Below are 16,907 nucleotides of genomic sequence, written 5' to 3'. Positions count from 1 at the left end.
CCTCTCCCCAATGATTCTGTAAATCCTAAAGTGTGTTTGGCAAAAGGCAAAAGCATCAGAGAATAATCACAACCTCTGTCCTTCGATTTGGAATGCTTCATAAGCAAAAGATTTTGGTTTCTGCAAGAATTTTAACAAAAAAATATCACTATTACGATTCTTCTGATTTTTTACAGAGGATAAAGTCTGGACAACATTGTACCATGACTTGCCACAGCAGAGAGCAATTCTGGGACCCACGTCAGCAACATCTGTCATTGTGAAACTCAACTATAGTACCTCACTGAATCACATCTCCGCAGTTACCAAAAGTGCTGAGTATTGTGAGCAATACGTGTCGTACTCCTGCAGGATGTCACGATTATTGAACACTCCAGGTAGGACCATTTGTTTGATCTGATGTAGTTGTGCAGTTTTAAACATGCAAAATGTTGAAATAAGGAAGCTGGTTGACCTCATGAATCTGTTGGTGGTGGTGCATTGTAAAAGTCTAAGCGTTTGGGTTGTGGACACAGAATGTGTGTCATTTGATTTTGGCTGTCTTGAAGATTTCCAAAGATCTTTGGTTGAATTTAAATGGGATGTAGGCTCAAAGTCCTTCTTTCCAAGCATACAAACATTTGAAAAGGACAAATTGCTGCTTTCTTGAATCATTGTTTCTTACTTAATGTAGAGAACTACATACTCATTGGTGCTTTGAAGAATCAGATGGGATCTTATAGAAACATATAAAAACATATAAAAGAATAGATTATGGAACCAGGAAGAGGACCAGGTTTTTCACACAGAGCTCCACTGGGCACTCAGTCTAGAACCAGGAGATAGCCTTTAGATTTGGTGGAGTACATTTAGGATGGAGATAAGGAGGAACTGCTTTCTCCCAGAGATTAGTTAATCAATGGAACTCTCTGGCCAAGGAAACATGAGAGGTTGCCTTATATTTAAGACACTGTTACATTTTTGCATTGTGCCAAAATTAATGGTAATGTGGAAAAGGGCAGGTAGGTGGAATGGAGCAATGTTGAATGGCAGAGCAGGCTCAACAGACCTGCTCTGATGTTCTTTGGTGAACATTCTACCATTAGTAATGTTGATTGGGTAATTCTCTGTTCTCACACTAACCTTGCAAAAGCTGCTTAATTTGCATTGGCTGGAGCTTATCTCTTTGATTTTTACCTATTACTTTCATGTTTTTGAGCACAGTCTGTGGCAAGTTATTTATGTGAATTCAATGTAGAAAAAAGGTCTTATGTTTAAAATATTTTTTGTAGCCTCAGTCTGGCAGATGTGTTTTCTGCTGCTGAAAGGTGAGACCTATTATAATCAAATCTAATGATCTAATCTTACTGCAAAGAATGAGGTGGGAGAAATGTAACATTATGTTGTCATTGTGTATCATTTAGTTTGGCAGAAAACAATTTTATTTGCAATTAAAATGTGCTATTCAATCATATATTAAAGCAATGTTCACAATTTAGTATTATAAATAAAAGCTGCCTTACAGATCCTAAAATGCTAACTCGTATGTGGGTATTGTATCATAGGTTTTGGAAATAAGGTATTAGGTATGAAATATATTAAATGCATGCTTTAGCCCTCAGAGAGAAGAAACAAATCTTTAAATTTGAATAAAGTCATCCTGGAGCAGTGCAGTGGAAGTAAAAACTGTTTGCACACCCATAAATCAGGCTGTTCAAATATGTTCACGTGAGAAAAGCCTTGCCTAAATTGCAGAACTGTGTCAGAAAAGTGGAAATGTTATTGTTTTCTAGAAGGACATGTGTCACTTTCAGATGTCAATGCTAAATTTTGATAACCAAGTGACTTTGAGCTGAAAGCATCAATTTGTGAGACTTTCATTATGTTATTGCCAGTATTAAAAATATAATGTTAGGTTTAAATCCTCAGTTTCTCTGTGGATAATTTGATTTTATATACTTTTCCCGATTGTATACACAAGTACTAAAATCTTTACATTTGTGGTTACATTCAATCATTTCCAAAGAAATAGATTTTGTGTGCACTTGAATCTGAGTTAACATTGAATGTTATTTCTTGGGTGTCCTCAGTCCAGTTCTATCTTTGACTTTATTGTTGTATTAGATTGCATGGGTATGAAAGCATCAACTCTGTTCATTATCTGGCCTCTGTGAATAAAGCCTAAGTAATTTTATTTTGGCAGTTGGCTTAAAAGATTTATGAAATGTAAATCAGGTGGGCATAATGAACCTGAAATAAAATGTGTGACTACTCCTTTAATCTTTGCTTCCATTTGGAAAATGCTGGACCTCTTCACCCTCCCTCGTGTCTTTGGCAATTCCTCAAGGTGATGGAGCAAATTTAACTTACATATTTGGAATGCAAATTCTATTAGTTTGCTTGTAGAGTCTATCACTGGAGTCCAATCTTGCTGAAGATTCCCATCATTGCCCTGGGGAATTCCACTGAGACATGACCCAATAAAGGATCTGTGACTCTCCATTTTTCAATGGGAATTATGGGGAAAAGATTTGGGAAATAGGTTATTATATTTTGATGAATTTGCTTAGGTTGAATGTTTGTAATTATTTTTCAGTTACATTTTTTTTAAAATCAATTATTTTTGATTTTTATATTATTTCAATTTTAAGTGTTTAAATGTTTCTGAATGTATAAATATCAATGAGAATCTATGATCAGCTCATATGACATCATCAATGCTGGTCAGGTGATGGAATATTTTCACTAGAACATCTGCTGCCAGGTCACCAGATAGATCTTGCTGCTGGAATCTGGGATTTGCAAGGTCACAGAGATAATCTCTCCATCTCCAAAATGATAACCAGAGGCATTATCTAACTGTAGGTTTGAAGTTCTCACCTAACTATATCAACATGGTTTGGTTTGTTTACAAACCAAAATCCACAGCCAATGTCACAAAGTTGAATAACCGTCAGTAGGGAATGAGGTAAATTAGAAATTGACAATTAGCTGAAACTGAACTTGGATTATAAAAGCCTCAAGTGAAGAGAGAAGATGTTGTGATGCAAGGTCGAGTGTAGTTTTGTCTCTTTTAGAGGAGTTTTCCCACTACTCTTAATTCTGAGTTTGAGTGAAAATCTTCAGGATGTTTCTCCATGTTATCTACAATAAACATTCTGTAGAATTTCAAGTTATTATTGCATAGCACGGTATAGTTCGTGATAGCATCATACACAGGATCTCAACAGAAATATAAAGGAAGATATTGAAGTTGAATTACCAGTATATTTATCCTGAAATCCAAGTTAGGAATAATTCCATTCTATCTTTTTCTCATTTTTTTCATCAAAGCGAAACCTTTCTGGAATTGGAGCACTGCCACCTTCATATTTCCGGTTGACAGATGGAACACAATTTAATGCTCCTGGTTTTACAGCACAAACTTTTGACAAATAAAAAACTAAAGAGTTACATTCAAGAAACCATCTGGCATTCATGTTTTCATTTTAACTTATTCAATTATTGGTGTGAAATTCTTATTGCCTGGATTTTATTGAATTGAATTGTTTAGTGTCATGTATACCAAAATAAAGTTAAAAAGCTTTTTGCATGCTATCCAGACAAGTCAATCTCTACATAAGTAGTACAAGTATAAAATCAAATATTGGTTGGTATGGTTAGCCTAGCGATTAGTTCACCACTGTAACAAGACAGCAGGGTTCGAATTTGGCACTGTCGGTAAGGAGTTTATATATTCTCCCTGTATCTGCGAGGATTTTCCTCATGTGCAGCAGTTTCCTCCCACCCTTCAAAACATACAGGGGTTGTAGGTTAATTGGGTATAATTGGGCAGCACCGGCTCATGGGCGGAAAGGCTCTGGCACCATGCTGTATCTTTAAATTTAAATTTAAAAAATTAAGACAGAAAAGCAGGGTATAGTATTAAGGAGAAAAGTGCAGTTATACAGCACAAGGCATCATCTTATACTCATGGGGGTTCCACTGAAAAGGAATGGTCAGTAAACATTTTAGGTTAGCACCTTTTATTGAGACTCTTTATCTTGTCCATTTATCTCCATGGATGCTGCCTGACACATTGAGTCCCTCCATCTTTTCACCGTTTACCGAAGGTTTTAGCATTTGCAATTTTTATGTTCCTCCTGTGTCCAATATTATTTGAATAGGGCTTAATTCCCCTATCTGGCCAACACTTTTAGCTATTCACACATCAAGATGATTTTCACGTAAAATCTTTCAACAAGATCATTAAGGAATCTCAGCATTATTCCCAGTGGAGCTCTGCTGTGAGTTGTTTCCAAATTAAAACTATTGTAATTAATTATTCTCATCTGTTTCTTGTAATCAAGAAATTTAGTTTACTACAGCGCCTAATTTCCCACACGCTTTCACTTTATCCTGATGTTTCTCAAAAGGTTAGCCGACAGTCTTCCAAGATAAACATATGAAATTTTATAAACAACTAATGATAAAGTTTTACAATGGAAGATAATTGCATATATGACAGAAAAGATCCATCACCAGGAAGAGTGCACTTGGCGCATGAGCAATACAGCTGAATTACTGGACTAAAAGCCAATAGATCATTAGAATTAGAGTTTTATTGTCATGAACAAGACATGAAATAGTGTTTTGCGGCATTATCATAGAGTAAACATTCATGTTATAACAATCTTACAACATTACTATAAATAAAAAGAGTAGGGCACACAAGGTAAGAGAGGGTCTTTGGTTCATTGATTATTCAGGAATCTGATGGCAGCGGGGAAGAAACTGACCTTATGGTGTTGAGCGCTTGTCTTTGGGCTTCCGTACCGTTTTACTGATGGTAGCAGATTGAAGAGGGCATGGTCTGGGTGGTGTAGGTCTTTGAGGATAGGGGCAGCTTTTTTAAGACCACCTCATATAGATGTCCTCGATGGAGTGAAGTCTGGTGCCTGTGAAATCACAGGCTGAGTTAACAACCCTTTGGAGTTTATTCTTGTCCTGAGAGTTGGTGTCTCCAGACCAGGCAGTGACATAACCAGCCAGAATGTTCTCTATGGTACACCTGTAAAAGTTTACAAGAGTCTTCGGTGACATACTGAATCTCCTCAGACACCTCATAAAGTATACCTCATGATGTATACCCGAGCCATCTTTGTGAGTGCATCAACATGGAGACTCCAGGACAGATCCTTGGAGATGTTGACACCCAGAAATTTAAAATTTTTGACCCTCTCCACTACTGAGCCCTCAATGAGGACTGGGTTGTGTTCCCCTGACTTACTCCTGAATCATTAATGCAGAGGCATGAGAATGGATACCCAATGAGACAGGTGGGGCCCTTAAATTCAAGCAATTAAATAAACAAAAAAAAGCTAATTTCAGTCATAATAATGCTAAAATTTATCTATTTAATATAAAAACCCATCTGGTTTATGAATGTCTTCAGGGAAGGCAGTCTGCCACCTTTCCCCTGCTTCACCAATAGTGACTGCAGGCAGATTCACAAATGTAAATTGCCTCCTCAATTCAGGTACAATGGGGATGAGAAACAAAATGCCAGAATTGGCAGTGATCCCCACATCCCAGAAATGAATCAATAAAATGCCAGATTGGTTCTGGGAAACAACCCATCAGTGTTTTGCAGCAAGCCTCTGGTGGAAGACAACAACTTGAGTAAGCACTAAAGAACTATTGGAGATTTGTTTTGTACTGAGGAGATAATAAAATGTCTGAGCTGAATTTTTAGATGATTTAAAATCCTCTAGAATAAGGTGTGAATACACACTTTAAATGAAAGAAAAACTGCAGGCAAGGACAATTGCATGTTTTGATATGCAGAGGGACCTGAGAATCTAGGTCTGTAACTCATTGAAAGTAGTCATGGAAGGAGGTAAAAAAAAGAGGCATAAGGTATGCTTGCAATCATTGGGATGGGCATTTTGTGCAAAAATAAGGGAGTCATGTTTCAGCTAGATAAGATTTTACTGAGGCTGTACTGAGGATATTGTGTGCATTCTGATCACCCAACTGAGGGAAGGAAGCGGAAGTTTTGGAAAAGTTGCAGAAGAGGTTAACAAAGATGTTGCATAATTTGGAGGGTTCTTTCCTCTGGAGCGTAAGAAGCTTAGGGTAATCTGATGGAAGTTTATAATATTATGAGAAGCATTGATAGGACTTGATGGGCTGTCAGAATTGTTTCCCAAGAGTAATCACACATTAGGGGACATTCATTTAAAGTGAAGAGAAGGAAATTTACAGGAGATGTGCAATTTCTTTACACGGAGAATGGTGGTGCCTGGTGTTGTACTGGAAGTGGATACAATAGTAGTGTTTAGAAGCTTTCTTGAGAGACACATGTGGTAAACCACTGTTATACTGTGATTGGCTGCTACCAACTGGATGCACCTCCCAAGACCGATTCTACCCAAAGTCCCTTGCATGCCACCCTTTTACTTTTGCTCTGATCAGTCAAGGACGTAGATTGTTGTTTAATAGTGTTCTGCTCTTTAGCTATTAAAAGCCTGATTGTTTCACTACTCAGCCTTTTGTGAATGGTACATCAACACATGAATATGAAAGGGATGAAGGGATATTGATCAAGTGCAAGATTGCTTCTCAACATCATGTTCGGTACAAACATGTGGACTGAAGGGCCTGTTCCTGTACTGTACTCTTCAATGTTCTACACTTTCAAAATATCAAAACTCTGAACATTGCTAAAAGCAACAAAGTAAGGACTTAGTAATTAGCATAAAGAATAAATGTCTTCTGGAAAATATGTAGTTTGGAGTTTTGTTCAATTGTTGCTGTACATAAAATAATGGATGTTTAGAAATTGTATTTGCTTCAAATAAATTTATATCAGTAATTATCTTATATATGATATTTTTCAATCTGTACCATCCATTATTTCATTTATATTAAATTAAAACAGGAGGTTGTGGAGATGCTCAACCAATATTATTAAGGACCACATCACCCCGGTCAAAGCCTCTTTTTGTCACTACCTTTAGGAAGAAGGTAGAGAATCTTCAAGTCAAGCACCTCCAGGTTCAATTATAATATTTTTGCCAATGACAGTCAGGCTCTTGAAATCTCCCCTTGTTACACCAATCATAAACTATTCCGACACCACAAAACAGCCTGTCTGTGCTTGGTGGTGGTACCTTGTTGAAGGTGATGGAAATTACAAACAATTCTCCATTGAATATGAAGTCCAGAGGTATCTTTTCCTTGTTCTTGCTGGCAGGAAGGGAGCGAGAGTCAAATTCTGAGAAAAGATGGAGATATAAAAATGGAATGGAGTCCTCACAGGAAACAAGATAGCTCTGTGAGTCTCTGAGCTTGTCATTGATATCATACATGTGCCTCCTTAGATGGAGATAAAACAATTTGAGAAAGGGAAGGAAAAATGCAAAAAGAGTCATATGAAAGTGATAACAGGGTGGAAATTTGTGGCAACTTTAATTTGGATGCAGGAAGCAGCATCATTTTCCTTAAAAGTGGTGATGGAGAAAGCCCAAAATAGTCTGTAGCATGTACAGTTCTATATCTCCCACAGATGAGGCAGGCATAACTTGAACACAGAACATGGAACAGTATAGCACAGGGACACATCCTTCAGTCCATGATATCTACTCTAAATTCAATGCCAAATTAAACTATGTCTGCTGTCTTCAAGTTTTCCATACCTTTCTATTCCCTGGATTATTCAGTATCTGTCAAAAAAAATGTCCAAAATTGAGTTCCCAGAATTGCACCTCCATCTTGGTGAAAGTGAATGGAGCTAAAGGCAAAGCTGTAGGAATAAGTTCAAATAGGCAATAGAGTGTGGTCAAGAGCTGTTTGGACCACTGTCTGTGTCTATGTTCAGGGTAGAAGTGAGATTCTCTCAGGGTTTCCCTTTTGTGGAATGGAAATGTTGAGAGACTGGAACATCCATGGTGAAGGTGAGCTCATTGGGTCAAGGAAGGTGGAAATGGGCAAAGACCTAGAGGACATCAGAAATGTTTTAGGTATATGTAAGAAGAAGCTGTAAAAGGTAAAAGGTATGGAAAATAAGTTCTGTGGAGCAAGTACAGATTAATGTGGTTGGTCGAGCAGAATGTTACTGAAATAGGTTGTGAATGATTGGGGGGTAATGAAGCTGAAATTTGAATAGGGTAGGTTGCTCAAGAAAGTAATGTTTGTGACCATCTGAGAGATAACAGCCTGATCCTTAGTGGTTGGGCTGTACTATTATGGGAGATACTTGCAGGTGAAATATTCTGCCCTTACCAAGTAGAAGTCAGTTCACCAAACCACAATAATATTTTCGTTCCTTGTCATTAGAATGATAGGGTTGTTACTTATTGAGCAATATGCTGAAAGATGAGCGGGAAGTTGATTAGGTTCAATAAAGGTGATAGAACAGTAGGAACACCAAGGTTGCATTGGTAGTATGGTGTGAGAATAACAACCTGAGTCTCAACATGGTTAAAACAAACAAGATGATCATGGACTTCAGGAGAACCAAGAATGACCACCCTCCACAACATAGCAACATCTCTGTAGTGAGGATAGTGGTGAGCATGAAGTTCCTTGGAGTTCACTGAACTAGTGACCTATCGTGGACACTCAACATCTCCTCATGTCAAGAGGCGCAACAGTGACTGCACTTCCTGAGAAGATTGAATAAGGTAAAGCTACCAGCCAGCATTTTGTCAACCTTTTAAAGAAGCTGCACCAAGAGTGTCCTGGTCAACTGGGTATGGTTGCTGCAGAGAAGTGGATTGGAAGTCATTCCACAGGACCATAAGAATAGCAGAGAGGATCATTGGAGTCTTCCTACCCCCATTAATGTGATCTACCGTGATCGTTGTCCGGTGGGCATGCAAAATCATTGAGGAGCCCACCCACCCTGCACAAAGCATCTTTCAGCTACCCCCATCAAGAAAGAGGTACACGAGTATTAGAGCCAGCACCATCAGGCTGAGAAACAGCTTCTTCCCACAGGCAGTGAGAATGCTGAATGACAAGGGGAATTGTTCATTCTAACCATCTGTGATTCATATTCATGGAACAATATTTATTTAATCATTGCACATATGTATGTATTGTTTGTCTGTACGTGTACTATGTCTGGTTGTGTCACTGTGTATTTAGCACTGAGGACCAGAGAATGCTGTTTTGTTGGGTTATACTTGTACAATCAGATGACAATAAACTTTTTAATTTTTTTTTATTTTACACACTATGAACAATATTGACCAAAATACACATAAAGTTTTCCCTCTTGAATATACACAGTGTAATTTTTTTCCCCTTCCTTCCCTCCCTCCTTCCCACCCCCCTCCCCACCCACTAAACCTTCAACATAAACGATACATTAAACCCATTAAATAATGTCATCATACAATGAAAATAAACAAGAAAATCGTGTCATCTACTTTTACACACTGCATCAGTTCATTTAGTCTTCTTCTCATTCTGTCATTTTAGGTGGTGGAGGTCCACGGTGGGACTTCTCTGTTGTGTTCCATGTACAGTTCCCAAATTTGTTCGAATACTGTGATATTATTTCTTAAATTATATGTTATTTTTTCCAATGGAATACATTTATTCATTTGTATGTACCATTGCTGTATTCTCAGGCTATCTTCTGATTTCCAGGTTGACATAATACAGGCTATCATAATAAATCTTCTTTGTGCTCCATCCAAATCGAGGCCAAGTTCTTTACTTCTTATATTACTTAGAAGAAAGATCTCTGGATTTTTTGGTATGTTGCTTTTTGTGATTTTATTTAATACCTGATTTAGATCTTCCCAAAACTTTTCCACTTTCTCACATGCCCAAATTGCATATACAGTTGTTCCCGTTTCCTTCTTTTAGTGAAAACATCTATCTGATACTGTTGGGTAAGGAAATTCTCATGGAAAGTGGGGAAACCGAGGATAGCGCTAGATAAATTAACAGAATGGTGCAAACAAGGAGGCTTATAGCTACCAAACTTTAAGAATTATTATAGAGAAGCACAATTATGATACCTATCAGATTTTTATCAAACAAGGGAAAAAACAGATTGGACCAGATTAGAGCTAGATAAAATAGGGGAGAAGGTACCTAAACACATACTATATAAGTGGGATGAAAAGCTGGTGCAACATAGGAATTCACCAGTACTGCACATCTGCTCAACATTTGGAAGAAGATTCACATAGAAAGGAAAAAAAACAAATTATCAACGACCAAAATTAATATTGATGCAAAATCAACTAATCCCTTTCACAATAGATAACCTTTCCTTTAGAGAATGGGAGAGAAAAGGGATCAAAAGAATAGAAAATTATTTTTCGGGGAATAAATTATTATCTTTTGAACAAATGAAGAACAAATATGGTATAACTCACGGTACAATGTTTGCATACCACCAACTGAAAACCTACTTGAAGGACAAATTGGGAAGCAGGCTGAGGTGACCAGAAGGAAGCAGTTTTGAATATGTGATTACAGACACAATGATAATTAAAAGATTTATAACAAACATGTACATCAAACTGCAAGAGAAAGAAAATGAGGAAATAAACAAAAGTTGGAACAAGATCTAAACATAAAGATAAAGAATTAAACATGGGAAAAGCTATGCTCCGGAACTATGAGAAATACAATAAACACGAGGTCACACATGATACAATATAATTGGTTACACTGGCTATACACCATGCCCCAAAAGTTAGATGACAATAAACTTGACCACTTGACAATATATAGATCTTTAGAGGGTAGGAGGCCTGAAGCACTCAAAAGGTAGGATAAATTGACCATCTAAATGTGGGTGCATTGGCTCAGGTAGAGTCAGTAGAAAGAAAACTTTTAATATAAAGCAGAGTTCTGAATTCTTCTGTTGAGAATGTAGGGATTGAATCTGAGGCTACTGTTGAGGTATGATCATTCATGTTCAAAGGGGAAGATCAGAAGAGACTGTGAAACTGTGAGAAGAGATGGGATCAGTGGAAATGAAGTAGGAGAAATCTCCAAAGGAATATAAGAATTCAAGAATTTGTGAAATTTGTGATTTTGTTGTCTGGAAAAAATGTCCTTTGATGATGTGCTGAACACGATGAATGATGAAGTCAATGTGTGGATGAGGACAACTTTGAGATAGATTTGAGTGGTGCTTTTGAAAGGAGTTAAGGGCATATCTGTGTTAATACTTAACATTAAGTGTGGATCTCAGGATTCAGTGAGAAATGTGATTTGAGAAACATGTAATGGTTTGAACCCATGAGTGAATCTCAACATTGAAGGAGGAATTTCAGATTTATTTCTTATGGAGCAAGTTTGAATGGAGTAGAATTTTAGTGAACATCTTATCGCATATCTTTTAAACATCAGAACAAATGCAGACAGAGAATTACTTTTGCCCAGCTGTACATAATCTGATCATTTTTCATCTATGTCATATGAACAGATGAAAAATGATCATATTATGTACTGAATCATGCATTGGATGGTACAAGACATGAATACATTTTTTCAATTATTCTTTTGCTTTTGGCTGGGAATGGCTTTGAATCATGAAGCTGCTATCATGGTAATTTTTCTGGGAAGTAAGAACAATTCCTGGCATTTATCTTTTCTTATTCCAAATTCAAACAAAATCAACTCTTCCATATTCATTTCATCCTGCTTTGCTCCTTCTTGGTCCACAAAATCTGAACCTAATAATAACATTTTGGCCTGGGCCCTTCTGATTGTTTCTGCTTATACCTGACAAAGGGCTCAGGCCTGAAATGTTGGTTACCCTTTTCTTCTTTCTTTGGCGTGGCTTCGCGAATGAAGATTTATGTAGTTGTAATGTCCACGTCAGCTGCAGGCTCGTTTGTGGCTGACAAGTCCGATGCGGTCAGGCAGACACGGTTGCAATGGTTGCAAAGGAAAATTGGTGGGTTGGGGTTGGGTGTTGGGTTTTTCCTCCTTTGTCTTTTATCAGTGAGGTGGGCTCTGTGGTCTTCTTCAAAGGAGGTTGCTGCCCGCCGAACTGTGAGGCACCAAGATGCATGATTTGAGGCGATATCAGCCCACTGGCGGTGGTCAATGTGGCAGGCACCAAGAGATTTCTTTAGGCAGTCCTTGTACCTCTTCTTTGGTGCACCTCTGTCTCGGTGGCAGGTGGAAAGCTTGCCATATAACACGATCTTGGGAAGGCGATGGTCCTCCATTCTGGAGACGTGACTTACCCAGCACAGTTTGATCTTCAGCAGCGTGGATTTGATGCTGTCGGCCTCTGCATCTCGAGTACTTCGATGTTGGAGATGAAGTCGCTCCAATGAATGTTGAGGATGGAGCGGAGACAACGCTGGTGGAAGTGTTCTAGGAGCCATAGGTGATGCTGATAGAGGACCCATGATTTGGAGCCGAACAGGAGTGTGGGTATGACAACGGCTCTGTATACGCTAATCTTTGTGAGGTTTTTCAGTTGGTTGTATTTCCAGACTCTTTTGTGTAGTATTCCAAAGGCGCTATTTGCCTTGGCGAGTCTGTTGTCTATCTTGTTGTCGATCCTTGCATCCGATCAAATGGTGCAGCCGAGATAGGTAAACTGGTTGACCGTTTTGAGTTTTGTGTGCCCAATGGAGATGTGGGGGGGGGGGGGGGGGGGGCTGGTGGTCATGGTGGGAAGCTGGCTGATGGAGGACCTCAGTTTTCTTCAGGCTGACTTCCAGGCCAAACATTTTGGCAGTTTCCACAAAACAGGACGTCAAGCGCTGAAGAGCTGGTTACCCTTTACCTCCTATGGATTCGACCTGACCTGCTGAGTGTTTTCAGCACGTTTGTGCATTGCACCCAGATTAGAAATGAGTGTTGGTGTTATGTTTTCAGGTGCTATTTATTGAAATGTAATAAAGTGAGATTGCAATATTACACAAAATTGCCTTTAATCTACCATAAGGCAGACAAAGATTTGCTCTTAGTATTGTCTTACATCCCTTACAAGCAGAGAAAGACAAGCAAAGGAGAGCCCCTCAGAGACCCTGAGTATCTGTGGATTCACCTCCAATGCTCCCACTGCCTCTACAGCTGCACAAGTCTCCATTTAGGTTCAAACCATCAGCAACCTGAACCCAGATTCAGACCTCCAATAAGATACAGAAGGCTTCAGCTCCAGGGCACTTCAGGAGCCCTTTTTGCCGTTAGCATCCTCTCGAATCCTGGTTCTCATGAGCCAGCCTGCAGCAGTCTGCAAGCTGGTGAGAGTCCTTTGACCTCAATTTGCCAGCAGCACATGCCCACAGCCTGTGGAGGTTCCTCACCCACAAGTCACCAACAGCTCGCAGTCTGTCTGTGTCCTTCAGCCACAGAGCCTCTTGCTGGTCCACCATCCAGGTCACCGACCTTAGGGTGGTCTTCTTTGTTTCTCCTCATTGTGTGGTTGGTGAAGGGGGGTGTTCTCCCTATAACTTGAGCCCTGCACCAATCCACTGCACCCCCAGAGTCTGCAACTCCTCAAGGCCACTGCTGAACATAGGTGCCGCCATCCTGGGCCCAGACCCCAGGCTTGCAGGTTTTTAAATAAAACTGTTGACTCTTTTAACACTGCATTTAAAGCCTGTACAGAGGTGTCAAGAATAGGAGTGACAGTAAGACTCTTCAGGGGAGTGCTGTGTCTTGTCTCCCTGCTCTCCCTGTGTCCACACCAGTGGCAGGTCTGCCATTACAGCAGCTCTGGCAGCACCCACATTTGAATGTCCATTCCATGCATTGCAAATTACTGGAATTTAAAGAAGCATGGCAACAATGATTTACATTTGTAAATTTCTTCTTAAAACTCTGTCACCTGGTAAATAATAGTTTGATTTCTGTTAGGTATTTCAAAATGCAAAATTTTGTGCCTTCATTGGCTTTCTAATTTCATTCTCAGCATTATTTTCCTCAATAGATTGTAAATAAAAAGCTATTTTTTTTCTGTTCTACTTAGTTTAAAATATTGATGTCCACAAACCACTACTATTTAGGATATCCACAGAGGATATTTTATCAGATCTTTGATTTGCAGCAGAAGGAAATTACTGCCAAAGCTGAGGGAATATGATGAGATTTTTGACAAAGAGGAAAACTGGCAGGATAACCAACCATCTGTCCAGAGCCTGAGATACTCATGTACTTCGAAGGAGCATCGCTATAAGGATCTTTGAGGATAGATGGTGGGGAACTATTATGAATATAGTGCAAGATCCACAAATACTCCCAACGTGCCAAACTGTCTTTTTATTAATATTTTATGTTTGACTTTATTTCAAAAATACACATAACAAAATCTTCAATATCACAATATATTAATTTTTTTTCTTACCAACAACAAAAACAGAACAGTCCCTCCCTCACTTCTCCTTTCCATACATACAGATCCACATACCATCAGAGCTTGCATATCTTTTAGATATATAGAAAACAATTAGGGAAATCATGTTTGGATATGTAGAACAGTGACATTTATAGTCATTTTTTTTGTTACAGTATTTAGCCCCCTAAATGGCCCAGGTATGGCTGCCAGATCCTTACAAAGTGCTGTATTTGTTCTTTATAGGTTTTTTTTTCCCTTAAGTATGCAGCTATTTATTTCCACAGCCCATCATGCTATAAGTAGAGGGGAATTAGATTTCCAAGTGATTGCAATACATTTTTTTGCTTACGCCAGTGCTCTTTTTATAAATGAGAGTTGATATTTGATTCAATTTGTTGCTTATTTCCATAAAATTACCTTGTAGATATAGCTCTGGGTCACCCGTGAAGACCATTCCTGTTATCCTGGTTAATTTTTCTGTGATGTCTTGCTAAGGCCTTCGATAAGGTACCACGTGGAAGGTTAGTTAGGAAGGTGCAGTCTTTAGGTATAAATTTTAAGATAGTCAAATGGATTGAATATTGGCTGAAAGGGAGAGGCCAGAGAGTGGTAGTGGATAATTGTCTGTCAGGTTGGAGGCCGGTGACCATTGGTGTGCCTCAAGGATCTGTATTGGGCCCATTGTTGTTTGTTATATACATTAATGATCTAGATGATGGGTTGCATTATTTTGTATCCCATATTTATTCTTCAATTGACTGAGAGCCTTGTCATGTGCCTTCCTTAAGTCCATATACACCTCCATATCTTCATCAGTTTATTTTGTTACTTCCTCAAAAAAACTTCATTAGACTCGTGAGGCATGACCTGCATGTTAAATATTCCTGTACAGACTATGCTTCTTTAAATGTTGTAAATCCTGTTGACCACTGATATAAAGCTCACTGTCTTCTTTCATACTTCATTTTTTCCCTCCTTATGTGTTTTTAGTTGCCTCCTACAAGTTTCCCGATCCTTATCTTCCCACTAATTTTTGCTTCCTCGTATGCCATCTCTTCCGATTTACATTGGCTTTGACTTCCCTTGTCAGCCACATTTGTGACATTTTTAAATTTGAATATTTCCTCTTTTTTAAAATGTATCTATCCAGCACCTTTCTCATTTCTCACAAAAACTATATTCTCTCAACTAGTACCCCATCCCAAACTACTTTGGCCAATTCCTCTCATATGCCACTGCAATCCCATTTACTCTACTGAAATTATGAAACATTTGACTTTAATTTCTCCTTGTTAAATCTGAAATTGAACTCATATTGTGATTACTGACCCCTCATGGTTGCTTTTCCCAAAGCTCTCTCATCACCTCTGGTGCATGACACAACACCCAATCCAGTACAGCCAATCCTCTGGTGGGTTCATCAACCAGCTGTTCCAAATTCTCTCTCTTGAGATCTTGTCCCAATCTGGTTTTCCCAATCTACTTGCATGTTTAAATGCCCCATGACTACCAGAGCATTGCCATTTTGACACACCTTTTTAAATTGCTGTTGTAATATGTTGTCTAAATCCTGGCTGCTGTTTGGAGGTCTGTATATTATTGCCAACAGTGTCCTTTAACTCCTGTCATTTCTTAACTCAACCCACAATGACTCTAGTTAAAACGCAATGCTGGATAAACTCAGTTGGTCAGTGTACTTTCTGCAGCAAAGATAAAGATACATCATGTTTGGCACTTGAACCCTTCATTAAGGTATGAAAAATGTATGGAAAGCGCTGCACAAATTTGTAGGGGGAGGGGCAGGGGGAGGAGCATAGTCCCAAAGGCAAGGGATAATAACTAGATGAGGGAGGGAGGGCACACCAGCAAGCTGGTGGAGGAGGGATGGGTCTGTGAATAAAGAGGGAAGGAAGTGGAGAGCTGGAGGAAAGAAGATAAAGGAAAAGGAAAGGGAACGGAGAGTAAGCCAGCAAAAACCAGAGAAGTCTGTGTCAATGCCTTCCGACATTGATTCTTTATTTTCTGATCCTGTGTCACCACTTTCAAATGATTTAATGTTATTCCACCCAACCCTCTCTGGTTACCTGCCTATCCTTTTGATACACTGTGTAACTGTGTGTAACTCTCTCTCTCCTAGTGAATTGGTTGGACGGCAAAAGCTGTGAACTATTTCTCTCTCTACCTGTATGAGTACACTCAATAATACAGTTTGTACCCGAGTTTCTCGTGCCCATAAGGTGTTCCTATCATTGCTTCTCTTCACAAAATCACACGTGTATCTCTCTGACAGGATGGTAAACTTATTAACACTTGCTTATCATTTGGCTGCAAGCCTCACTTCACCGAGCATGTTATCTTCAAGGGACAGCATTCAAGGTTTTCTTTTGAAAATAAGAAATGAATTGAATTAGGAATGACCAGTAAGCACTGTCTACTGCTCTTCTGTGATTCTTTCAGCAACAGGCAATGTGGAACAGAGCCTCCCTAGAGAGAGATAGATAGAGAGAGAGATACTTGCATAATAATTTCTGGCATTTGTAAAATGATGTGTTAAAAGAGCCTTGAAATTTACGTACTGGTGGAAAACCTTCTCTCATCCTCCCTGAATAGAGAC

The 16,907-nt window shown here is 38.9% G+C and overlaps 1 protein-coding gene across 4 annotated transcripts in view; it reads left to right on the top strand.

Moving 5' to 3' along the window:
- LOC138750405 (contactin-associated protein-like 2) overlaps positions 1–16,907 on the top strand; it is a 2,015,431-nt gene that overhangs the window by 1,201,710 nt on the left and 796,814 nt on the right. For all 4 annotated transcript variants that reach the window (XR_011349326.1, XM_069912458.1, XM_069912468.1 and 1 more), the window contains exon 13: positions 177–377. Coding sequence is in view for 3 of the 4 variants with exons in the window: in XM_069912458.1 (XP_069768559.1) it covers positions 177–377 (201 nt within the window). In the remaining variant the exon portion in view is untranslated. The remainder of the gene's footprint in view (positions 1–176; positions 378–16,907) is intronic.

The sequence above is a fragment of the Narcine bancroftii genome, chromosome 1 (assembly GCF_036971445.1).
Source record: "Narcine bancroftii isolate sNarBan1 chromosome 1, sNarBan1.hap1, whole genome shotgun sequence".
Lineage (NCBI taxonomy): Eukaryota > Metazoa > Chordata > Chondrichthyes > Torpediniformes > Narcinidae > Narcine > Narcine bancroftii.
The sequence above is the reverse complement of the archived record's forward strand: the minus strand, read 5'-3'. Positions and strand labels throughout refer to the sequence as shown.